The 27,689-nt window shown below is 35.4% G+C and overlaps 1 protein-coding gene across 1 annotated transcript; it reads left to right on the plus strand.

The window, feature by feature from the left end:
* Window positions 1-11,188: 11,188 nt before the first annotated feature.
* Window positions 11,189-12,268, plus strand: LOC131054157 (histone H2A). Its single transcript, XM_057988621.2, has one exon. The coding sequence runs from the start codon at window positions 11,276-11,278 to the stop codon at window positions 11,705-11,707; it is 432 nt and encodes a 143-aa protein (XP_057844604.1). The 5' UTR covers window positions 11,189-11,275; the 3' UTR covers window positions 11,708-12,268.
* The last annotated feature ends 15,421 nt before the right edge of the window (window positions 12,269-27,689 follow it).

Raw genomic sequence — 27,689 nt, forward strand, 5'->3', positions numbered from 1 at the left:
TGTTGTTAGGCTAGGGTTTTGTGGTTGAATTCATTTAGCCTTTCAATATTGTTATTATTGTTATCCATTTTCACCATATACACCGGTTACATTACATAGATAGGGTTTAACCTTTTATCGGTTATTGGTTTAACTCACAAACTTACATACCGATTTAAAATGTCTTCCACAGAGCTCTTCCTACCGGTTACAAGATAATATCAACAATAACAGTAATATCAACAATATCATTACCGGTTAATTTACATCAATGACAACATAACATATTATTAATGCAATCTTCATGCAAATGCCAACAATCTTCCCCTTTGGCATTGATGGCAATACAAATATTAACACTATTGATTGTTGTTGTGATTGTGAATATGAATCCTGGTTTACATTACCAAGTATTCACCATGCCCTCCATGTCTTCATCTTGTCACTAATTCTCCTCCTCATAATCACATAATTATTCTCCCCCTTTGACAACAATGCCAAATTGAAAGTAAAACATGTAATTTCTAATTTCACTGTACAACAACAATAATCTGCAACTTAATGCTCCCCCTGTGGAATAGCTTCCACCACTACACCAATCCTTCTATAAAATTATCCAAGTGGTTCAGGGACTGATGCAATCAACATCATGCTCAACTAACCTCATGAAGGGGTACAACCCTTAGTTGACTTATAAGATACTCAAATGTAGTCTTAGGTAGAGGTTTGGTAAAAATATCTGCAAGCTTCTCCTTGGTAGAAACATGCTCTAAGATAACATCTTTGCTCTGCACTTTTTCCCTCAAGAAATGATACTTCAATTCAATGTGCTTGGTTCATGCGTGCAAAACATGATTCTTAGAAATATTTATGGCACTTGTATTATCACATAAAATCTTTATGGGTTTTGAAATTTTCATCTTAAAACCTTCCAAAATGTGCCTCAATTAAATAGCCTGTGTACAATTCATATAAGTTGCAACATATTTAGCTTCAGCAGTAGATTGTGAAGTACAACTCTGCTTCTTACTACTTCATGAAACAAGTCTTCCTCCAAGAAATAATGCTCCACTGGTTGTGCTTGTCCGATCATCAACATTTTATGTCCAATCAGCGTTTGTGTACACCTTCAAATCAAAGTTTCCTCCATATGGATACCATAATCCATAATCAACAGTACCTTTCAGGTATTTAAAAATTCTCTTGGTTGCTATCAGATGTGTTTCCTTAGGATTCTTCTGGAATCTGGCAACTATGCCAACCGCATGAGCTATATTCGATCTGCTGTGAACAACATAGTGCAATTTGTCAATCATTGACATGTATTCCTTCTCATTAATAGACTTAGATTCATCTTCCTTAGACAACTTACAACCTGTAACCATTGGTGTCCCAACTGGTTTATAGTCACTCATTCCAAATGTCTTCAAGACCTCTTTTACATACTTAGACTATGTAATGAAAATACCATTCTTCATTTGTTGTATCTGCAAGCCTATGAATTTTTTTATTTCCTCTACTAAAGACATTTCAAACTCATTTTTCATTTAATCTGCAAAACTATTGCTCATGACATCATTACCTCCAAATATGATATCATCAACAAATAATTCACTGACCAGTATTTCATCTCCTTCATACTTGAGATATATGTTACAATCATCAATGGTTCTTAGAAATCCCACCTTCATCAAATGTGTATGAAGCCTTTCATACCATGCTCTGGGTGCTTGCTTTAATCCATATAAAGCCTTATGCAATCTGCATACCATGTCTTCCTCACCAGTCGAAGCATAACCATCTGGCTGCTCTATGTATACTTCTTCTTCCAATATCCCATTAAAAAATGCAGACTTAACATCCATCTGGTATACCTTGAATTTCTTATGGGTTGCAAATGCAGGTAATGTTCTGACACCTTCAAGTCTTTCTACTGGTGCAAAAGTTTTGCCATAATCTTCTCCTTCCTCTTGTGCATAACCCCTGCAAACAAACCTAGCCTTATTGCAAACTACAACACCATCTTCATTCAAATTGTTCCTGAATACCCATTTAGTACCTATAACATTCTTATTTACCGGTCGAGGTACTTGATTCAAGTGTTGTTCTTCTCAATTTGATCCAATTCCTCCTCCATAGCTTTAACCCAATGATCATCACCAAATGCCTCCTTAGCAGTTCTTGGTTCAATGGTGGAGATCATGTAAGAGTTTTCTCTTATTTTCCATCTAGTTAGTACTCCAACATCCTTATCCCCAATAATCTATTCAGGATTGGGATTCAGTCTCACATATCTAGGAATAGCATGATCATTATCTTCAGGTTCAGCTTCATCATTATCATCATCTTCTGAATTTATCTGTTTCTGTTGAACAAGTGCATTAGAATTTGCTTTGACGGTTTCAAATTTCACAGTTTCTAGTTCCAAAAACACAATGCAAGGATCTTCATCATTCTTCTCCAAACTAGTTTCCTTTGAAACTTCAGGACATTCATCCACTCGAACATCAACACTCTCAACAATTCTCTGTATCTGGTTGTTAAAACACTTGTAGGCCTTACTCTTGGTGGAATAGCCAAGAAATATACCTTCTGTGTGCATGTAAAATTCATCTTTAAAATATCAATTAGAAACAAAGGGAAATCACGAATCCCTATCTAATCAAAGAATTTAAACAAACAAACAATGAAATAACACATAAGCAAGAAATAGGAATTATAAATTAAATCAATCAAAACTCCCTATTCCGTGACTGCGTACAACTTCCATTGCTCTTCTCTTCTTTGTGGTATGATGGCTCTCAGATATTGCGCTGACAACCTGCAATTGACACGAAGATTTGAAGTTCGCGATTCAGAGTAATTGTTCTAGGATTGAGGAGGATTGAAAATGGAGATTGAATGCTCAATTTATAGATTTTTGGAGATAATTGATTGAAAGGTGGAACAAATTGATCAAGAGGTGGAACTCAGGTGAGCTCACAAGCTGATTGATTGTTGAATTGTTGATTTAGAGGTGAAACAAAATAGATTGAATAGATTAATTGAGTTAACTGATTGAGAAAAAGCTAACTGGAGGAAGAAAAAGAGTGATTGGAGGAAATTTAATTGATGACTAAGAAAGCTTTATTTAGAAAAAGCTAACTAAAAGATGGAAATAGAGATTGGAGAGATAATTGAATCAATTAATTAATTGATTGAATTAATTAATTTAGCATGTGCTTGAACTTTAACTTAGATTTTTAATTTAATCTTTGCATGAGATTTATTCAAATAATTGAATCAAATTCAATCTAGTATTTGAATATATTTAGAACTTGACTTTGATTTTCAATTTGATTTTTGAAATCATGCACATGTGTTTGAATTTGATGAAATTAGAATTAGAAGAAATAGAAGAATTAATTAGTTGATTAAATAATTTAAAGAAACTATTTAATTATTTTATAAATGGACTCTAATTAAATAATAAAGATTATTTGAATTAAAGGATTTAAAGTACAATTAATTAAATAACACTTAATTAATATTTAGAAAATGGTTAATGATTAGATGATTAGAGATAGGAATTGAGAATTAATTTATTTAAATAATAAAGATTATTTAAATTGGGGAATTAATCAAAATTAATTAAATAATAAAAATTTAATTAACATTAGAAGATAGTTAAAATGATTAAATGGCGATAGAATTAAAAAATAGAATAATTAGTAAGATGATAGAGAAATATCAAATTAGAAGAATAAGATTAATTAACTTAAATAAATAATTATTTAATCAATCAGAGGAATAATTAGTACATGATCAATGAGACATTTTTAGGTGTCTACACCTTCATCACTCTTAGCCTCAAATTTTCTAATGTAATCACCTCTCTTAATAAAACATTTGCTTCCAAATATCTTAAAATAACTAACATCAAGTGATCTTCCATGCCAATATTCATAAGGAGTTTTGTCCTTACCTCTTTTCACTAGAACTTGGTTCATATTGTAGACAGTTGTGCTGACAACTTCTCTCCAAAAGGTTTTCGCTACACCTCCTTGTATCAACATTGTCCTAGCAGCTTCAACAACTGACAGGTTGTTCCTCTATGCGATACCATTATGTTGTGGTGTCCTTGGTGCAGAAAGTTGTCGTTTGATGTCATTCTCTTCACAATACCCAGTGAATTCCTCATAAGTAAATTCATCACCTTGATTTGTTCTCAAACATTTTATCTTCTTGTCGCTCTCTTCCTCGGCTAAGGCCCCGAATGCCTTGAACTTACCAAAGACTTCAATCTTATCCTTCAAGAATGTGACCCACATTATCCTTGAGCAATTATCAGTGAGGATCATGAAATATCTGTCACCTTGAATGCTTTTTGTTCTTATTGGTTCACAAAGATTTGTATGAACCAAATCTAACAAATGCTCTGCTGAAAAGGATTTTCTCTTGAAAGTTGAAGAAGTCATCTTTCCTAACTAACATTATTTGCAAATAGCATTAACCGGTTTGTCTAATTGAGGCAAACCTCTCATTGTCTTGGACTTACTCACTTTAACAATGTTATCAAAGTTTATATGACAAAATCTCCTATGCCAAAGCCATCTATCATCTATTTTTACAATTAAACAGTTGCTAACTTTAGGATTAAGGTGAAACAAGTTACCTTTAGTTTGCTTCCTGGTTGTAATCAATTCACCTTTATTGTCAAAGATTTTGCACATACCATTTTTAAACTCCAGTGGGTATCCTCTGTCATTGAGTTGTGCCACACTCAAAAGATTGTGCTTTAGACCTTCAACCCAGTAGACATCGTCAGTGCTGCTCTTCCCGTTAAGAGAAATAACTCCCTTACCTTTAACCATGCAGGGTGAGTCATTACCAAATCTTACAACATCACCATCAAATTCCTTCAAGGAAATAAATTTGCTCCGATCACTGGTCATATGATGTGAACAACCACTATCAATGATCCAATCATCAGAGTTATCCATCATGGACACTAATGCCTTCTAGTTTGATATCTCTTCCTTAATAGCTACAAACAATATCTTCACTAGCATCACCATCAGATTCTTCATCAATGATACCACTATCAACAACAATAAGACAATCTCTCTTGCCTTTACCCTTATACTTCTTGAATTTATCTCTCTTGTGTTCATTTTCACCATTAGGACAGTTAGTAGCTATGTGGCCAATCTTGTTGCATGCAAAACATTTTAAAGGTAATTTACCTCTATATTTACTAGTGCCTCTAGGTAACCGCTTTGCCAACAATGCTTCAAGCTCCACTAAACTGTCTTCATCATCATCATCTCTGTTGGATTTGGATTCATAACCATGACTAGTATCTCTAATTTTTCTCACAAATGGGTTAGAGATAGAAGCTCTAAATGCAGACTCAAATTTCTGTACACTACCATCATAACCGTTTAATTCAAAAGCAGTAAGTTTACCAATGATGGAGTCAAGAGTTACCTTAGTTTTGTCTATGGACTTCAACTCCTGAATAGTTGCAACTCGGATAGCATAGACTGGTAGCAGGGTTCTCAGTACCTTATTGATCACTATGGCATCTTCCACTTTCCCTCCTGCACTCTTAATTTCACCAACTATCTCTTTTATCCTTTGACCATACTGTTGGATATTCTCACCTTCAACCATCCTCATGTCATCAAACTTTTCTCTTAGACTCTCCTTCTCACCAATATTAACATGTTCATCACCACTATAAATCTCTTCAAGCTTTTGCCATACCTCATGTGCAATCTGTAGACTGTGAACATCTACATATTCAACATCAGACGGGGAATTGATAATGGCCTCTAATGCTTGATGATTTTATTGTTGTTCTTTCTTCTGACCATCAATCAGAATCCTAGTGGGTGCAACATATTTAGTATTGACATGTTCCCAATACTGACTTCCCAGACTCTTGATGTAAAATTTTATTTTGTCGCTCCATATCCTATAGTTCTCTCTGTTAAACTTCAGACCTTACTTCTTCATAATGATCTGCAAGATCTTTACCTCAAGATGTTAGGCTTAGATCTTAGATGACCTAAGATGCTCTAATACCAATTGATGGTATGATGAAAGTGTAGCGTCCTAAATTTGCGACACTTGCAATTTCGACTGCATTTGGGTCTTCACGATGGCGATGCAACATGAAACCTGAATGGAGACCCCGAAACTTGTTCATGACATCAAAAACTGCATTTTTCAGCACCCTGGCCTGATCCTCCTTGCACCCTGCTGTCCCTGGAGGTGGGACCATGGCGCCCAGCGCCCTGGTCCCTGGCCCTATTTTGGGCCCGGTCTCTTTTGGGGCTTTGGGTCTTTAAGTTTGCAAATTGGAAAATAATATTTCCTGGTCGGCCTAAGGTCGGGAAAATCAGAAAATAATATTTCCTGGTCGGCCTAAGGTCGGGAAAATCAGAAAATAATATTTCCTGGTCGGCCTAAGGTCGGGAAAATCAGTCTTTCAACCCTAATTGACAAGTATATAAACTACATTTCCTCTCCCATTTTAGGAGATGAAAAAAAGGCGGAAACGATATTCAAACATTCAAGCATTCGAGCATTCAAGCATTCCTTCAAGCAATTGAGCATTCTAAGTCTCCATTCAAGGCTAAGTGTTGCATTCAAGACAAGGATTCAACCATTGAAGAGGAGATCACATACAACACACAACATACTACATACATTACACCTTCGCATGTAAGAATACAAACATTCTTACAACAAGGTATCGGTACTTGTTTACATTACAAACATTTACATTTACAACATTCTCATTTCTTGGTTAATTCCAAAACCGGGGTTTGACCTAAAGGCAAACCCCTCATCCCTAACCCCCCAATCGTCCTCTCTTTTCTGTGTGAAGGTTGCAGGTACGCGACTGTAATTGAAGATCTGGAATCCTTGTGCAGAGACGAACAGATCCACCTTCGTTTCTCGGATTTTTCGGAGGACCGTGTGCACGCCGGGCGCCATCGTCCCGTCAACTTTCGCTCAAATTTGCAGAACAGCACCGTCTCGACATTTTACTACTAATTCCAGGTCCGCAGCTTCATCCCATATCCCTATCTCTGTTTATAAGCGAATCTTTCCTACTTTACATGCATTCCTAGTTCAATCTTTCTATCTACATTCTTTACAAAAGAGGGTATTCTTGATGTCTTAACCCTTGAAACTCATATAGAATCCAATCTTGCATTGCGTGGGATTGGATCTTGTGGGTTTCAACCCCTCTTTTGAATGTAAAGTCTCCCCTAAGTGAAAACCATCAACCCTAGTGACTCTCCCTTCTCTCTCCTTGGAGTTGGGGAGGGGAGAACGACTAGGGTTCAATTTTTCCGCTTTACAGAAAGAATAAGTATCTGGTAGATTACTAAGAGGGGGGGGGGTGAATCAGTAAATATAAAAACTTATACAAACTTTCCCAATCTCAATATCAATCACACAAAGTAAACTTATCAATGAAATATCTTTGTCAAGATAAAAACTCATAAGAAAACCAGTTGACTGTTACAACAACTTAATAGTAAACAACATTAAACTTGTAAACATCCAAATGCTTTATTATATGTGAACATACTTCATTTCTCAATGCTTCCGGTTATCATGCCTTATCAAAATAGTTAAGTAGTTAATCAAATCAACCATAAGATCATAACCACAAAAGCATTCACCACATGACACAAGTATTTTTGACGTGGAAACCCAAATGGGAAAAACCACGGTGAGATGAGACTCACAAGATAACTATCTAAACACTTATGATGTTCGCCCTGTCAAGAGCCAAGCCTGTTAAAGCTTTACAAAAGTCTCGTTAAGAACTGATCTTGTTAAGAATCACCCGGTTAAGGGATTGACTACAAATGCCTTGTTAGAAGCAAGTACCCTGTTAGGAGTAACCTCGGTAGAGGATTTGAGAATCCAAGCTAATGGATCACCTTGTTAGAGAATTTGAGAAGTAACCAAGCTTGTTAGAGCTTACCTGGTTAAGGGATTTCAGTTCTGCTGTAACTGTTAGAAAACAACAGGAGTTTGCTTGATTTGTCTGAATAACAGTACACTTCTTGATCAGATATTTTTAAGCTCCTATCTGCCTTTACTCAAACTGCAGACTCATCATCCGGTTCGGCAACCCACACTCAACTGATTTCTGCCAACACCTTCAACAAAACAACTTCATCGACCTCATAAAAAATTAATTAGGTCGGTAACACAACAAAAACTTAATTCTCTCATAGAAATTTCAAACAAGTCGGTTCAAGTATGACCATTGGATTACATAGCAATCTCTACACATCAATCAAGAAAACCTCAACCGCTCCTTGATCACCGCTTCATCGAACTCAGTAACTCATCACGCGCTTTGCATTAGAAGCAATACACTTTGCTCATTCCCTAGACAAAAACGCGCCAAAACATTTTGAACTTGTCTTCATGCAATGACCATACGTGTCACCATTATTACCGCTCATCACTAGATCATAAACCAACATAACCAATTCAACAACCTTAATTGGTTAGGGTTTAATAAAAACAACTGGTAGGGAATCGGTTAGGGTTTGATAAAAACAATTGGTAGGGTTTACCAGTTACATTACATAGATAGGGTTTAACCTTTTACTGGTTATCGATTTAACTCACAAACTTACATAACGATTTACAATGTCCTCCACAAAGCTCTTTCTACCAGTTACAAGATAATATCAACAATAATAACAATATCAGCAATATCATTACCGGTTAATTGACATCAATGACAACATAACATATCATTAATGCAATCTTCATGCAAATGCCAACACACCTTCCACACCAAAGAACACTTTCAATGATGATGAGGGAGTCAAAGTGCCCATGGAAGCCAACTCATGTCTACAAGGAAGCCAACTCAACAACTAATTCCCTCACCAACATGGTAATTGAGCAGACAAAAGAGCTAGATATTGACGTGAATGTCTATAATGATTGGTTGACAAGGGCCTATATGCTCTGTGACATCTCCCTCCTAGGGTGCTCTTGTATCCGGTGATGTTCATGGAAATGACGAGGATTGTTGGCTCAATGTGGGATATTAAGGAATTTTTACTCTGTGGCTACATTAATGATTCTCACTCGATTTATTGTGTGTTTATCAAGACATTTTTGATCCCTTAACACGTCATCTCACTCATCTATTATCAACCAACCATGGATATACCCATTTAGTTGACCTCTAGCCAATGGTGTACAACTTTTCTTGGGACCATCTTCAAGAAGCAACTAGGATTGGGTTTCAAGACAAGCCATACTTTGATTATATTCACAATTGAATGGGTGTTAGTTGGAAATTTCTTAAAAGTTGAGCACAAATACCTTGTTAATTTAAATATTTCATCAATGTTTGTGGCCTCCTTGTTATATATTAGAGACAAGAAGGACGTGGTGATTTTAATGGCTTCAAAATTGGTTGAACCTCAGTTCTTGGGAGATTTAGACACGATGATAGAAGCAAGCAGGATGGGGAATGACATTCCCTTACTCTCCAACAATGTATGATCAAAGGTTTGTGCAAATGCGGTTAAGTGGTTTCACTTTGCTTTCCATTTGAAGACCGTGTCATCTTTGATAAAACCAGGTGATCAAAGGAGTAAAAAGTTCTAAAAAAGGTGTTGAACATTATAGATCCCAAGGGTTTGGATTGCTTGGAGTTGTTCATAAAAAAATTCCCTAGCAAATCTTTGGCTATTCCTACGTGATACACATCATTGTCGCTCAGTCCTCCTATGCAAAGAAAAATATATTTGTACATGTTATAGATGTAAGCAATGTAATACCAAGTTTTGTTCCTTTGGCTCCTGTTATTGGGAAATTTGTCACTCCAAGCCCTTAAGCTAGTTGGGGGCAATATGTTATGTTATGACTACCCAAAACTAAAGATTATTGGATTAATAAAAGGGAACAAACTCCTATGGTCTCAATGTATTATTACAAATTAAAATAAAAATTAGAATCACCAAAATAACCAAATATTTACCTTGCCAAAATAAAACCAAGTGTATTAAATAATATAAAATAAACAATATAATTACAACAAAATTACGTGTCTATACTAATTAAAATAACTTTAAATTGATATCTCTCATTGTTTAAATATATTTATTTAAGATATTTTAAAATATAAAAATATTAATTTTTTTAGTTATATATTAATATCTACAAATAACACTATTAGAAAAACAACTTATAAATATGTATTTATTGCATTTTTTTTTTGGTCGGTAATTGCTTTTGACTGGAGCTACGAACCAGTGGGGCCACAGAGGGGGACCCCATCCCCGAGTACATTAACTTGAATGATGAGGTATTAACACCTCAATATTTGATCTCTAAAATCATCTCACCTTATCACTCCATGCACGCCTTATCTCTCCACTCCTTATCATTCCATTCAATATCTCCTTATCACTCCATATATCTCCTCTCCTTATGTCTCTCCTCCTTATCTCTCCATGTGCCCCACCTTATCTCTCTGAACTTCTCTCCACCCATTCCAGATCCGACAACACACAAGCACAACTTGCATCGAAACCTCCATCCATATTTGCAACCAACTGATCCGAGATTCGAACTAGTGACCTCCGTATCAACATGGAGTTGCAACTACCATTGCACCACGGGGTCAACCCCTATTTACTGCATTTTTTAAATAAATAAAAGACTAAAGTAAATACAAAATAATGAAAAAGGTAACAATCAAATAACATTTTATTGATAACCAAAAGACTAGAAACAATTATTTAAGATACATATACTAATTTTTAAATATAAAAGATATTAAATTTTTTAATCGTATATTAATATCTACAAATAACACTATAATAGAAATAACTTATTAATATTTATTTTCCTCTTTTTTAAACCAATAAAAAACAAAACTAAATACGAAATAATGAATAGGTAGCAATCAAATAAAATTTCATCGATGATAAATTTAAATATCCTTTTGACTAGAAAGGCAAAGTGGTCTAAACCAGAAGCAATTATTTCCCGCTTATTTTCTCTTGTTTTTTAAATTGAAACTTTTGAAAACGATTGGTTGAATCGCTTGTCCACGGATCGGAGCATAATCCATCTGAACCGTTGGCACTAATGAAATCGGACGGTCTGCGAAGCCCCTGGGACATCCACTGTGGAGGCTCTATATAATAACCGGAATCATCATTCATGCACAACGGATCCAGTTTGTTTGTGAAAGACTGAAAAATTTCACAAGTTTCTGTGAACAATACAGCCCAAGTGATCAATAATGGAGTCAGGAGGTGCCAAGGCTGGAAAGGGAGGAAGAAAGGGCGGAGCAAAGAAGAAGAGCGTCTCCAAATCAGTGAAGGCAGGCCTCCAATTTCCTGTAGGCAGAGTGTCCAGATATCTCAAAAAGGGCAGATATGCTAAAAGAGTTGGATCTGGTGCCCCCATTTACATCGCGGCTGTAATGGAGTATTTGGCGGCAGAGGTGCTGGAGCTCGCTGGTAATGCTGCGAGGGACAACAAGAAGAACAGAATCATTCCCAGGCATATCCTTCTTGCTGTCAGGAATGACGAGGAATTGGGGAAATTGCTCGGCGGAGTCACCATTGCTCATGGCGGTGTTTTGCCCAACATACACCAGGTGCTTTTGCCCAAGAAGACTACAGCTTCTTCAGACAAGGAGCCCAAGTCTCCCAAGAAGGCAAAGGCTTAGATCTGTGCAGGAGGGTTGTTTTTTTATTAATTGGTGCTTGTTTCAAACGGTGTTTTATAACACCACATTTGTTTTGGTTATTGCTATCCCTCTTCAATTGAGCGTTCTTGAATTTCTCTGCTGAGAAGGGCAATCCTGGATATGCCAGTATGTATACTGAATCCGGGTTAGTGAGAAGCTTAAGCATGGGCTGTGACATATTTTGTTGTTGGCTGTTTGTTTCTTTACTGGCAAGTCAGATCGGATTTTGTAATTAACCTTTTAGTTTACTGGATCGGACTAATGTTCTTGTGGTAAAGCCTTTCAATGATTCTGTTACTGTAGGAGACTAAGCTGTCAGGAAACTTATTCCTTCGTGCAATCAGGAAGTTTAATTATTGAAGTTGTGGAGAAGCTCACGGTCGATAAAACATGATTTAGTTGCAGAAATGTCTGAAAAGAGTGCAGATCATCTTCTTATCTGCCTGTATCCCTATAAAGTATTTTGTTGCTTTTAGCTGTAATTGGATAGTTCTTAATTGGAGCTATGAATGTTGAAATGGAAATTATTAATCTTAAAAAGCCCTGTTGCAATGATATAATTATGTTAAGGTGTTCCTTTGAGATTTGAGCATTTTACTTTGTTAGATCAATGATTCTAGAATAGAGAGGATGTTAGATGATAAGAATTAGTTATGTTGATAGTAAAATACATTTTGAATAATATATTGTAGTTGCAAAAAGGTAGCTTAGCAATCAACAAAAAAATATAATCAATTTTTAAGTTATAATTTTCATAGATTTTGTGCCTTAGAGTCAACCCCTAAAATTAATGGTGCATTCTAAGTTTTTCTAGTAGAGAACAATTATTGAATGTGTGTTTTCATGGTAAAGCACTCAAACCTCACCTTATCTATATTTTAATTAATAAATAATATCATCAATGATACATGATTTTTATAGTCCATAGCAAGGATAGATATTTGTTCATGGTTTAAATTTGTATGCAAGAATTTTGTATTTTGTGATCCATCATTAGAATAATGAGCCAAAATAATAATAATAGGGGTAAAGTTGCTAGCCTAGAGTAGTATATAAAGAGCAGGGAGTGAGAAAGTAAGCACACATATTGAGGATTAGAAGGCCAATAATACAAAAAAAAGAGTGCCCTTCCCTTTGGAGTCATGGGTGAGGAACTTTGCAATGTTTTTGAAGTTTGATGGAATGCTTCTTTACCTTCATCACAGTTCAATGAATTCAGTGTACATATTAGCTAAAGAGGGTCAATACTTGAAGGTACTAAAATGTTATTTGGGAACTCTATGCTCCTTCATGATCGAAATGAAATTGACATGAGAAGCCAAAACACATAGATGCTTGTTAAAATTTTGCCATCTAGAATGCATGATGCAAGGCCATTTCGTTTTGCATAGACCCTACAAAAAATTTCATGTTCAAAACAATATTTTCCTAAATGATTTGAAGGATTTTTTATGTCAAAATGCTTAGTTTTTTTTTGGTTTAAGGCTCATGTGGTTTGTTCTACATTATTTTGTTGGTAAAATTGACTATATGTTCAATACTTCTCTTAGTTTTGGACAATTTCGACAAACCACATTGTAGTTGTTAAAAGGCTTTATTAGTAGATTGGTATAAAGAAATATATTTTCTACCATGTAAATTAGTTTAGTATTTTTTTTCTTTTGGATTTTATAATTTTTAAATATTTTTTTATGTTATTTTAATCATGAAGTAAGAACATATATATTGATGTGGAAAAGAATTTATATAATCAAATTTAAAAATATACCAAACTAATATTTATGACTATGAAGAAGAGTAGATAGAGTTGCATGATCAAGGTCCCATAGAGCTAAACGTTGAAGGACTCTTCAAAGTGTAGTCATGTTTAGAAGATGAAACAATATACTACTGTAAACTTGACTTAAGTTATCATAAAATTGACATAAATTTACTGTTACTCGATTTTACTTCCAACTCAATCAGGGAGAGTTGAATAGTTATTGCAAGCAAAAGAGAAAGAGCTACACATTTTATTTTTGGCATTGGTTTGTTCTCATGCATACATTTATCGGATTGATTACATTATTGTGCAAGTTTGTAAAATAGAACAAATTTCATAAAAACTTTGCATATATATGGAAATTGATCCAAATAGTTACAATTGTATAGCTTCTCACACAAGTTGTGGGATTAACTTATTCTATGCTATATCAAAATTGAATATACATTTGACAAACAAGAAAGTAAAAAGCATAAGAAGTGGATAGAGATCCGTCATTGCCTAAAATGATGAACCCCGAAGGTCGCTTGTCGAATTTGGTCAAATTCTCTTGAGTTTTGCTCCATTGTCCTTGAGTACCTGCAAGTGAATAAAAGAGAGATGTTAGAGCTTAGTATCACTATACACATCATATACATTAGCAAATGTATAATCTATTTTGATACAACATTAAACAGTTATACAGAAAGTAGAGAACAAAAAAGGCAGAACAATGTCATAAGAGTGCCATAAGACCCCAAATGGAAGCCTCTGAGCTTCATCATATTTTATCTAACATTGTTTGTTTCCTTGTGCAGATACAAGTGCATAGTTTATTACTGTTTCATCCATCATACGACAACATGTGGAGTAAAATGGGCTCCCACAAGGGTTGAGCCCAACATGCTATCATTTTGGTATTTGACAGAAGTAAGTGTTGCATTCTTATATGATATTATGATACAATCAATTATCAATTTATCATACTAAGCAGTAAGTTGTTGAATTTACTGATGTGAATAATAAATTGATGGTTAATGGAACCAAGGTATCATATAAGACATAAATGATGATTTTACCAATAACAGTGTCATTAACAGTAATAAAAAAAGAATCAACATAGTGGGCATCAACGATGGACATTGCAATAGAGAAGCAAAGCATATGGAGTTCCCTTGAACAACCAATAAAGACTTCAAAGAGGTAGTTTCAATGATCAGAAAATAGTGATGATCAATGCCACGAGGCAAAAGGTTTTGAAAAGAAAGTGTTTTGGAACATTAACATCTTTAGAGCAGATAAGACTGCCATTTACAAATTTATAATAGAGAATCCACAAAGATACTTAAAAGACAATCATGACGGTCCAAAAGTGCAATCCATGAATGCCAAATTCTATATAAATCACTCCAAGAAGCCTTTGCCATTAGACATAGTGAGCAATAAGAAAAGACAAACTAACAGTCTAAAGGCAATAATTGGTTTATTCAATGATGACTGTGTGAAGACTGTAACAGTGAATAGAACTCTTAGGTGGAATGCACTCAAGCCACAAGGAGCAATCACATGATGCAGTCAACATTTAGGATCAAAACGGTGATAATATGAAGAGCAACTACAATCAAACAACATGATTCATTAGGGAGTGGAATAAGAGCAGATACAAGAACAACAATTGCAGACCCTAGGACAAAGTTTGCAGCCCAATGAAGAATCATCAAAACAATGTATAGGCAATCAAGTACATCCAACAAAAGGGCATCAAAGAAGGTTACAAACTTTCAAAGTACAGTCCATTTTCTTCCAAAAGTAAAATACAATCAAAAGAATCTTATGCGCTAGGTAGCAAGGTCAATGAAAGAAAACAAAAAGACACCGTGAATATAGAAGTCACCCTTTTTGGCAATTATATCATATGAAGACAACAACTACTATGGAGATCACAAGACATGACAATGATATATGTTATCCAAAAACAAGGCATGAGAGGCTTTCACAGTCCATTGAGGGTTTCAATGCACGACATTGTATGGACCACGACTAATTCAAAAATAGTAGTGATAGTTTAAGTAAGGGCAGGTCTTAAAATAACAGTGCACATGCCATAGCCATTGAAGATCATGATAGAAGATCAGTGAGCAAGCTTGAAAAGTAACCAAAGCGGTTCATAGAAGAGTTCACAACATGTGATATTTTTGCTTTAGAAAACAGTGATAATAGAGTCTTTTGTGGCCATTACAGTATAAAGAACATAACAACATTATCACAGATCACAAAGGAGAGAATATCATAGTAATATGCTTATCTATAGATATGTAGGTAAAGCACAGTCACAAAGTGTTAATCCTATGAGGATGCGGTTAATACTGAGAGGGGGGGAGGGGGTGAATCAATATTAATACAAATTTACAAGATTAAGCCAAAATCAAACTTATATCAGATCTGAAATCATTTATCAATTATCTCAACTTCTTTTATTAGATCTAACAACCTCTTTATCAGATTTGCTAACACATTAATCAAATCATTTACCACATCTGTCAATTCTTTCACCATTTAAGCAGTCATATAAATTTGATCATTTACCAACTCATTATCCTCATCTATCAGATCAAACACTTTCTCTACCAACTCTTATCAGTATCGATAACCTTTGATAAACCTCTGATAAAACATCATAACCGGTGTACTCAAAAATAGTGCATGAAATGTAACATAAACGAGAACATCACATAAAAAGCATTCCACACATGTACACCACAATTTTTTGATGTGGAAACCCAAATAGGGAAAAACCATGGTGGGAGTTGGTACCCACAAATATTTGTACTCTTTTGAAGTACGCCCCTATTAGGAGCTTACAATACGCCCTGATAGGAGCAAACCCTGTTAGGAGTCACCCGGTTAAGGGATTTGCCTAGCAACCCGATTAGGAGCTTGATGATCTGTTAGGATCAACCTCGTGAGAGGATTTACCACTCTTTTTTAGAGTTGCCCTGTTAGGGGACTTAAATGCTTAAAGCATGTTAGGACCTACCCGATTAAGGGATTTAACCTGCTGCAACTGTTAGGGAATAACAGTGAAAAAGTGATCTGTTACTTGCACTTCTCGGCTTGCTAGATCAGATCCAGTTATGCTCAACACACTGCAACTCTCAGGAAGATCTCACACTACTCTTGGACGGCTCAACACATTCTCTTAAGACCAACGACATAATAAATATCAACTGTGACATCCTAAATAGCCATCTCAACTAAGTCGACCACTAAACCCTAATTACATCACGAAATTAAAATACAAATCATAAGATATCATCTCAGATCAATATACAGATCATTACATTAAACTACAATGCAATATCAACCGTTGGTTGATCGAAACCCATCGCACAGATCCAATCTATATCAAAGTCAACTTCAAAATACTCCAGTAAGCGTTTTGTTGTTTCCCAAGAAATTCTTCCTTGAATCGCGCCAAAAAAGAAATCAAACATTTCACGCGGGTTGTGTCGTGTTACCACCTTCATATAGACTCGTCGTTGATCACTGCCATAACAAAAATCATTACCGGTTTGATGATTTCTTCACCGGTAATTAAACCCTACTAAAACCGTAGCAAAACTTCATTAGAAATTTGAAACAAGCCTTCCAGTAGTCATCACAAGTTTCGGTTCCGATCAGATACTCCTTTCCATGATACAAGCTCACATTCCAAACCGCAAAACACCAATAATCGCTAATCGTCCAATTCAACCAAAACATCTCTGCTTTACTGGTTAATGTCCTAATTCACAATCTTCTGTTCTTTATCGGTAAACCCAGTCTTCCGGTAAACCAAATCACTTAGATGACACAACAAAACATCAGGAACATCAATAATCATCATTTGACATCAGTTACCATCAATGACAACACAAATAATTGATCAAGTCATCTAATCACAAAATCTCAATCTCTTCATCACAAATAGTCTTCTATCCTTTAACGGTTCAGTCATCCATCTTCAACTGCATCACCTGCATCATCTCATTTTGCATCAGTTATGCCAAATGCCAACACAAAGCAACAAAGATACCCATGAAAAGTGATGTATACAGTGATACAGTCCCAACATACTAAAGGAATCACGCACAGGGGCACTGAATACAGTCAAACCATGAACAAAACCCTTCGAATGTTTCTTGTACAATTAAAATGTTTAAGTAAAAGAGAAGTTCGTGTAAATGCATAGAGGAATAATATTGTTAAAGTTTCAAACAATGCTATATTTCGCAGAATGAAGCTTACTCGTGGCTGCCTCAATATTGCAAGCAATTCTTCCAAAAAACCCTACACAAATCCAAGTATGGCAGCCAACAATGGAGTTGAAAACCTTCAGTCTTTTCCCAGCTTGGTTGCCTTCAAATTTTTCCAAAAAATCTGTATGACAAACCCTTAGAAATCGCCAAAAATGATGCAAATCGAACATCCAAACTCTCATAAGCAACGCTCAGCAAAAGTTTCCAGCAAATGAAAAGTATCGAATGCAAGAGAAAAATGAAGTGACTTTAGGGTTTCATTTGCCCCTTATCATCGAGTTGCCTAAGGCATTTTTTGCCTTTCTTTTTATTTTTCTCTCTCCTTGCTATTTCCCCATGAAAGCATGAGGGATGATCAAATGTTTTATTATTGCATCCCTTTTAAAGTGCATAATATTTATTAAAGTGATTTCTAAATTATCACTTGATAATTATTAAAGTGCTTAATATTTATTAAGTGATTTGTAAATTATCACTTAATAACTATGAATGTAATTAATATTTATTAAGTGATTTGTAAATTACCACTTAATAACTATGAATGTAATTAATATTTATTAAGTGATAATTTATAAATCACATAATAAATATTATTTTATGAGGCAATAGTGACATAGGTATTCTAAATAAATTAAAATAATAAAATTATTTATAAAAGTGATCTAATTATTTATCACTTTATTAAATAACTTTTATTTACATTTATTTATAATATGGACTTAATGTAAATGTAAAAGAAAGATATTTATTAAAGTGATAATTAATTAAATCACTTTATTAGATATTTTTTCTTATTTGCATTTATTAGTCAGTTAGAGATATTTTTTGCATTTATGAGGGATTGCAGGCCTGTTCGGAGATATTTAGGGGCCATTTAATGCACAATTAAGAGCTTTTGTGGCAGGAGATAGGGTGGCTTGACTTTTTTCTCAAGCCTATCCCCTTCTAGACTTGTTTTGGACCCTTAAAAATAGGCTTTTTGGGTGAATTTGCCAAGATGGTTAGGGTTTCCTATTTGGATACAGCTGTTGGGAAAAGCATATATACTTTCAGACCTTTTTTTTTTGGAGTTCTTACCTTTTTAGTTCTGACATATTGTAATTTTCTGAGTTCTTTTGTAGAAGTATACAATTTTGTAACTCATTTGGAGAGAAATACAAATTGGTGACACCTTTTGGCAGCGATAATAACTCGTGCCTTCTCATTTTTCTATTACCATGTGTCTTTAGTGTTATGTAGTTTCTCGTGGTGATGTTTTGTCCTTAAAATTGCATTTCATGTTGATGCCTTATACAAGATTACACAGATTTTGCAGGTCGTGAGTTGTGTTAATTATAGGAATCAGTCTTAAATTGTGAGGAAGAGCTTTTTCTCCTACCAAGAACTGTGTTTTGTTTAGCCTTCTCATGAATTGTTGATGCTGAATTGTGTATCATTGAGTTGTGTAGGAAAGTCATTACACTGTTATACTGTGTGTCATTTGTTTGTGTGAGTCTCAAGATATCATCTGGTGCATCACCTTAGGATTAGATTTCATTTTTACATGTCCTCTTTCTTACTCTTTCCTATGCAAGAAGTGTTAGTTTAGGTGAAGTACTTAGAAAGAGCCAACTTACTCTGGAGGTCCACTTGATTTTTAGGTCACCCACAACCTTGAAGTGTTCCCATGTATCAATAGGTTGCTGAAGTTCATAGCTTTAGCCAGGGTGCAAGCTTAATTGATATTATTTACCATATTAAAATTCACTCAAATTACCATAAATTATAGCCTTAGAAGATTTAGTAGTATATTGATATAGATATAACATTTCTATAGCTTATAATATTGCTTTGGAATATTTTTTAATTTGATTATAAGTTTTTTATGAATGTTTTAAGTATTTTTTTCTCTACTATCTCATCTTATGGTTGATCATAAAGTATGAACCCAAATATTGATGTAGAAGTTTTTTTATATAATCAATAAAAAACTGTACCAAATTAAGTTTGACTTATATTATTATAAATTCACTTAAACATATCATAGTAAAATTGACATAAATTATCATATATTATAGTCCATAGAAAATAGAAGAAAATGAAGAGCCTCATCTATATCCTCAAGTGGGTTTATCCGTATAATGCATTTTCAAAGCCAGTCGACTATTGAGTAGTAATTGGAGTTTCGGGTGTCTCTATATATATTACTATTTTGTTCATTTTCAAAACAAGTTTGTTCTTGGGACATGTCGTTGCCCAATTTGTAAAATTTTAAAAGATTCACAACCATTTTAGTTGTGACTTGTGTACATTTTTTTGCTGATCTAACAACAATAGAAGATTCTAGAAACATTATGTGATAGAGCATTAATTTTTTGACAGTAATGGCATTGCACGATCTGTACAATTTCAAAAAATTCACATCCATTTCAATTGTGACTTCTATGCATTTTTATGATTGTCTAACAACAATAGAAGATTACAGAAACTATAGACATCTGTGTAAGAGCAATGAATTTGTCACAAGAGTTTGTTTCATGTTCAACAATCAATTGCATGGTAGGTCCATTTGAGCATTTTTCTACCTGGCTACCAAGTAAACCATTTGTTACTATTAAAAGACATTCAATTCAATGGCCTATTTTAGAGAGATAGAGTTTAGCTGAGTAATAAATTTATCTCTACTTTTCATCATTTACTATCTGGAACTGTGGACCTCTCTATGTTTTGTGTTAGTACATCGTTACTCGCTAAATTTGGCTCCATTTGTGATAAGTATTTCGGCATGTGACAGATGTGCAACAAATCTACACATTCCCCTTACCATTCAACTTGACCATTCCTTTTTTGTAAATGAGAATACAATTTACATGCCTTATCAATGCTTCCACATTTCTTTGAGGCATTTTGTCAAACAGTTCACATGCCTTATCAATGCTCCCATATTTTGTGTACATGTGTATTATGTTGGCTTGATGATGATGTTTTGATATAATAGGTCGATTGATGACTTGTTTTATGTTGTCATTGATGACAACTATGTTTTGATAGTCATCTAAGTCTTTTAGGCCAACCGGTAGAGGAGATAGTTTATCAGTGAACCGACAAATAGGACTTCAATCGGTAAACAAGAACAAAGTTGTGTTCAAGCAACCGGTATGAGCTATTGATGAAGAGTTAGGTGATGCGGTTTCGCAAGAGTATTGAGATTGTATCAAGTAGCTATGTTTCACACCGCAACGATGAATTCAATAGGATGAGCGAGTTATGATGTACAAAGCAGTCAATCATGAAGAACAACTAAATGGTAGAGCAAAGTCACTAAGATCGGTAAATCGGTAACGATTATATTTTATTTTTGAGTTGTTATGTCATTGGCCGACATAAGTAAAGCATGTAGTGCAAGATTGACTAGATTCATTGAACCTAGGAAATTGTTCCAAGGTTGTTAGCTGATTAAGTTGATGTTTATAAAAAGTGTGATGAGTAATGAGATGTAGTATGAGATTAGGAGCAAATATTGAGAGTTTGATTGTGCGGTAAATTGTGAAGCTATGTATTGATGTATTGTTGAATAAAACTAAAGCAGACCTTATCAAGCATAGAGGTTTTACATGCAGATCACTTTACTAATGTTTTCCTAACAGTTGCAACAGTCAAATCCCTTAACCGGGTAGGCCCTAACATGCATGACATTGTAAATCCCCTAACAGGGTAGCTCATTAACTTGAGTCTAAATCCTCTTGTGAGGTTGCTCCTAACAGGGAAAATCTTTTAATAGGGTTGAGGTAAATCCCTTAACTGGGTGACTCCTAACAGGGTCCGCTCCTAACCGGTCAAAGATTTCTATTCTGCAGATAGTGAATCTTGTGGGTACTAATTCCCACCATAGTTTTTCCCTTTTGGGCTTCCACGTATAATCTTTGTGTTATGTGGAGCTTGATATATTGGGTATTAGCTTATGTGGTGATATTTCTTTTATGCTTATTAAGCTTTAAGCTATTTAAAGTGGTGATCAGATTTGTGTTGTTGTTTTTGCTTGCACTAATTCACCCCCGCCCCCCCTTCTCAATGCCTTATAAGTTTATCAATTGGTATCAGAGCCTAATTCCCTTGAGGATTAACCGCTTGGGAAAGATCCCTAAGGCAGACATGGGGATATGAGTTATAGAGAGATGTCTAACCAGCTTGTAGAAGCTGAGGAAGCCCTAGATACATTGAAAGGCAAATATAAAGTCTCACTTGCTAAGAGAAGAGAGCTTGTAGAACAACTGATGGAGTTTATTGAAAGCAATTCTTCTGATGAAGCAAACATGGATGCATTGGTTATTGAAGTTGAAAAACTGAATGATGAGATGGCAAACCTGAGGAGAGAGTTGGAATCCCTAACCATCAGGATGAGTCAAGAGCTTGAAGCAAGGAGGACAACTAAAGACAAGATCAGAGAAAAAGAGTATGAGATCTTTAAGATGAACTAGGGGGTTGGAACTCTGTATCATCATCTTCACGAGGAAAAAGAAGAATGGCATCCAATGCCTTCTAAATATCTACCGCATTGATCAAAAATAATTTCATTAACCTAATCTTGCGATATCATATGATATCGATTTCCAAAACATTTCAATTATTTTCCACAACTTAACATTGGTATAATACCAACTAATTCCATTCAATTTATTCCTTCCATAGGCATGCGTTGCTAATACTTAGCATGGCCCACTTGATATTCACTTTGCATTATATATATGAATTTATGTTGGGTTTCACTAATAGGTAGGTAAATATGTGTGTAAAAATACACACCTACTTATCTACGTATTTTATATTCCCAACTATACATGCATGCATACATTATATGTAATATATATATATATATATATATATATATATATATATATATATATATATATATATACGTATACGTATATGTATATGTTTACACACACACACACACACACACAGAGATATATATATATATATATACACACACACACACAGACACACAAACACACACACACATATATATTATATTTGTGTTTCATAATTAAATATTTTTAAATGAAGAACATATGCTCTTATACTTTGTTCTGAATACACACACACACACACACACACACACACACACACACACACACACACACACACACACACATATATATATATTATATTTGCGTTTCATAATTAAATATTTTTAAATGAAGAACATATATATATACATACATACATATACACACACAGACACACCACACACACACACACACACACATATATATATATTATATTTGTGTTTCATAATTAAATATTTTAAAATGAAGAACATATGCTCTTATACTTTGTTCTGATACACACACACACACACACACACACACATATATTATATTTGCGTTTCATAATTAAATATTTTTAAATGAAGAACATATGCTCTTATACTTTGTTCTTAGTTCCATTATCCGCAATAAGCATTTTTTTTTTTAATTTAAGAGGTTAATACCAAGGTGATTAAAGACGAAAAAGACCAAACCTACTCGTCTATTAGGTTGACCTTACTGGCTTAGACTGGCTCACACAAGACTAGGTAAAATCCCTTGATTTACCTTACTAGGTCATAACCTACTAGGTTCAGATGACATTGTGATTTATATCTCTTTAGCATCCCATACATGATGATGCTTTCCCTCCTTCTCGAAGGACAATGGTCTTGCATCCACTACCAAACACAGATAGTTAGCCAAAAATCATGTATTAATGACATTCATCCATAACATGTATATAATTTAACCTAACATATGCATCTCAATCTACTCATTCAATATCCAAAATGACATGTGCATAATATGAAAGAATCATAAACATAGTTAGGGCACAAATGGGGTGTGATAATACCCTTCCCCTTGGTTGCTTGCTTTGGTCCTCTTTGTAGAAGGAACAGGGCATGGAGCACCCTGGTTTGGACCAGGCCACCCCAAAATGCCATGGTCCCTCTCAAAGGGGCCCCAATTTGAAATGGGGTAGGTGTTATATCTCCCCCAACAAGATTTGATCCATTGGGTTACACATGACCCTTAGAGGTCGGCCTAATTGGTAATTTACCTAGGGAACCTTATATAAAGATAATATATTAAATAATTTTGATATACTTTAGTATTCACGCATACATGAAGCATTCATTATCAAGCATCTTTGGAGATTCAAGGTTACATATTCATCATCCAAGCATTGTGGAGCAAAGTTACATCAATGTTCATGCAAGCATGTGTGTGTGATCAAGGTTTTTCATGTTCATATATTTGTCATGCCATTACATTCAACATTTGTGATTACATTCAAATAGCATTGCATCATCATCAACAATTGCAAATTTGAGGTGTATCTCCTTAATATTTATTTTAGTATTTACATTATTTCAATAATGATTAATTCCAAAACCAGGGTTTGACCTAAGGCAAAACCTTATTCCCAACATATTTCCCTTTATTTTTGTGTGTAGGAAATAGGTGCAGAGTTGTACTCGAGAAGTTCAACAGACTCAACAGTGATGAACAAGTCAACTTTCGACAACAAAAATTTCGAAGGACGAGGGCAGATATGTGCTCCGTGGTCCCAAAAAATTAGGCCGAATTTTAGAGCACATGTTTTAAACAATTCATTTTGTCCAAATCCAAGTTTGTGACTTTGTGGGACATCTGTAGCTTACTGTTTATGTCATATTACTTAAATAATCCCTCATTTTACCTTAATTTCATGAATTTAGATTACAATTCAACTTAGAAAGGAGACTCACACCACACACACAATTGGGTAAATCTTATCAACATTCTTATCCCTTTTCTTAATCAAATTGTGGCTAGGATTTACCCCCTTCTTTCAATGTAATTTGGTTAATTGGGCTAGTTAGTGGTTTTACTTGTTGAAACCCTAATTCCTAATTTTCACCACATTACAGTGGGTTATGCAGGGGGCAAACTAAATGGGCAGATAAGGTGCATGTTGCTAGGTGCAACAACAACAATGACAGGGGTGGGATCGAAAGGCACATTGCACGATCGAAATAGGTGAAATAAAAAAATAGTTGTGTGTGTGTTGTGCAGAGGATAAAAGGAAAGTTGGAAAGGATAGCATTAAAGAAGGGTGGATCGAGGGCCACAAGAGAGATGGGGTGTTAATAGGTAATAATCTAGGTGAACTAGCTACAGATAGGTCGACGATTTGCCTAGGAGCAGAAATAGTAAGCAAAGTAAAATAAAATGAGAAACACTTCTCTAAGTTGGGTTTGATTAAAAGATTAAAGGGTTTCTAGCCAAATCTGGGCGAAGTTCGTGAGTGGGTCACTGTTTTGGAAACCCATTATGGAGGGGGATGTCCAGACTTTTCCTGGAGTGTAGGGTTATTTTGTGGTAGTCTTTGATTATGAACAAGACATGAATAATAATCTTTGTGAGAATTAATGGAGTTGGGAGGACAAGCATATGCTTCTACTAAAACCATGGTACCCAACTTTCAACCCTACCACAAAGTCCTTTGACAAAATCCCAACATGGGTAAGACTTGCATACCTTCCTTTGCAATTCTAGTTTGAATCTTGTTTTGAAGTTATTGGAGTTTTTTTTTTGGAAAATTTTGGGGGGCGGATGAGGCCTCCTTAGTGTTTCAACATATGACTTATGCCTGTATTTTGGTAGAGATGGATTTGAAGAAAGGTTTCCCTACCGATTTACTTTTCAAATTTGGAGATAGAAGATGGCTGCAACTGGTAGATTATGAGGGTATCCTTTTAAATGTTGTTGATGTTTTCAAATGAGACATAGTGTTGCAAATTGTGAAAAGAAAATATCAAACAAACAGGGAATGTGGTAGAAGAATATTTTCAATAGGCATTATTAGGTAGGAAATGGGGACCAAAGTGAATCCCCAAAAGTTTCAAATCAGAAGGACGTCGTCCATGACTGGTAGAACAAAGATCTCTCAACATAATGTAAAGACCCTTCATTTTCCAATACCTTGGGAGACTTAGGTACATTGTCTATTGACAGCGTTAATATTGTTAGTAGTGTTGACATGGTAGGTAAAGGCAATAATTTGAAAGTGAGGGCAAAAAATAGTTCAAAGGATGGGTGTTGCGATGGGATGGAGAAAAATGAAAAACAAGATTGTTTAGAGAGTACGAATGAGAGGGGGAAGACTATTGTGAAAGAAACCAAGTTGGTGTTGCTAGAAGAAAATAGACAGGAGAAAGGATGGACATAGGTGAAGAGGAAGAGAGACATGAGAGTGAAGAAAGAAGGAACCTTCAATATGTCTTTATGCTCACATTATTAGGGCGAGGTAAAAATCAATATGTGATTGTTGACCTATCAACGGGTCTTGCATTGTAGTGCCTTGTTGGTTAGGGAGGAGGCTCCCTAGTTGTAGCCCTACTTGGTTTGGGCCAACATTAAATCTCGATATCTTACTTCAAATAAACAAACTTTAATGATAAACACATTTTTCATAGATCAAAACATGATGGCTAACAATTCTCTCGCCTGTGCGATTTTGAATGTCGCTTCTTGTATGTCTACCTCCACCACTCCTCTTAGGGCCTTTCCATCTGTGTTAGGTGGTTCAGGTCCCCTCCTCCTCATGCAGGTGCTTCTGTAGGCATTGTTGTCACTTCTTCTACCCTAGGTGTTGCGGATGTTGTTGCTGTTGTTATGGATGGGTCATGCCCTCCACCCCTCCTACGTGTGCCTTTCCTATGGGTGTTGGTGTTGTGGACACTTTGTCTGGTGGTGTTGCCTTTATCTCTACTACTGTTGATGGTGCCCCAGTTGTGGGTGCTAAGGTCCTATCCAAATATTCTTTTTTTGCTAGTAAACACGACTCTCGTGTGGCTAGATCTGCAACTCTTCCCCCAAGGGGACATGTCCTTTTCCCTGTGCCAAGTCCTCACATGTGGTGGTTTGTGGATAGGATGTTGTGGATAATATTGGTTTCTACCAACATTGTGCATTGGTGTGCAAATTTGCTAGTTTTGGCCTTCACTCCCAGACCTCCATCACTAGGTGAGTGACTCCTGGAAGCCTTTGGTTGCTCATAGCATTGAACTTTTCCCTTGTGCTAAAGGCTTTTTCTTCTTCTTTTGATCGTGACTTCGTTTTGGGCAAGTTGTGGGCTTGGGGTGATCACTTTCTCTGTTAAGCCATGGACAATTTCCTTTAACTCCCTTACTGAACCACTTAATGTGCATCTGATTTGAGTTCGCATTCCTAATATTTCCCTTCATTTATATGAACATTATTTCTATGAGGCCATTGGTAGCTCTATTGGTTGTTTCTCCAAGGTTGATAATGCCACGTTTTCCATGGTCACTCTACCTTTTCCCGCGTCTTAATCGATATTGGCATATCTTCACCTCTTCCTGGGGATATGGTTCTTATGGTCGTGGATAGGTCGTCCACTCAACCGTTTGATTATGAGAGCCTCCCCTTTTGCTACCAAAAATGTTTTAAAACGGTCATTTAGCTCCGGATTACTCTCTGCCACATCACAAAGGTGTTGCAACTTGGTGGAAGGATGCTACTACTGATCACTTGACTATTAATGCTTCTGATTCTGATTTTATTGGCTCCTCTTGGGAGGATGATGTCTCCTCCTGGGATGAAGTTGTGCCTCTTATTGTTGTTGAAGTTGTTATCAACCCTCTTGCTGCCATTGTTGTGGCTTCTTCCATACCTGATGATCCCACTCTTGTTGCTTCTATTTTGCAGCTCTAATTTACTTCTATTGAATCTATTCCTGATGTTGTTATGTTGCAACACCCTACTGCTATTTTGTAGTATCAGTCTGGTACCACTACTAATGGAATTCTTTTGATGGTCCTAATGGTAGTATTGCCTGGATTGTAGTTTGTCATAGGTGGAAGAGGAAGTCTTCCCCCCTCCCCCAAACCCCTCCTTGTCAAGGC

The sequence above is a fragment of the Cryptomeria japonica genome, chromosome 9 (assembly GCF_030272615.1).
Source record: "Cryptomeria japonica chromosome 9, Sugi_1.0, whole genome shotgun sequence".
In the NCBI taxonomy this organism is placed as follows: Eukaryota; Viridiplantae; Streptophyta; class Pinopsida; order Cupressales; family Cupressaceae; genus Cryptomeria; species Cryptomeria japonica.

Excerpts from the sequence above, each read along its gene's own strand:
- LOC131054157 (XM_057988621.2), top strand. The coding sequence starts at position 11,276 with ATGGAGTCAGGAGGTGCCAAGGCTGGAAAGGGAGGAAGAAAGGGCGGA.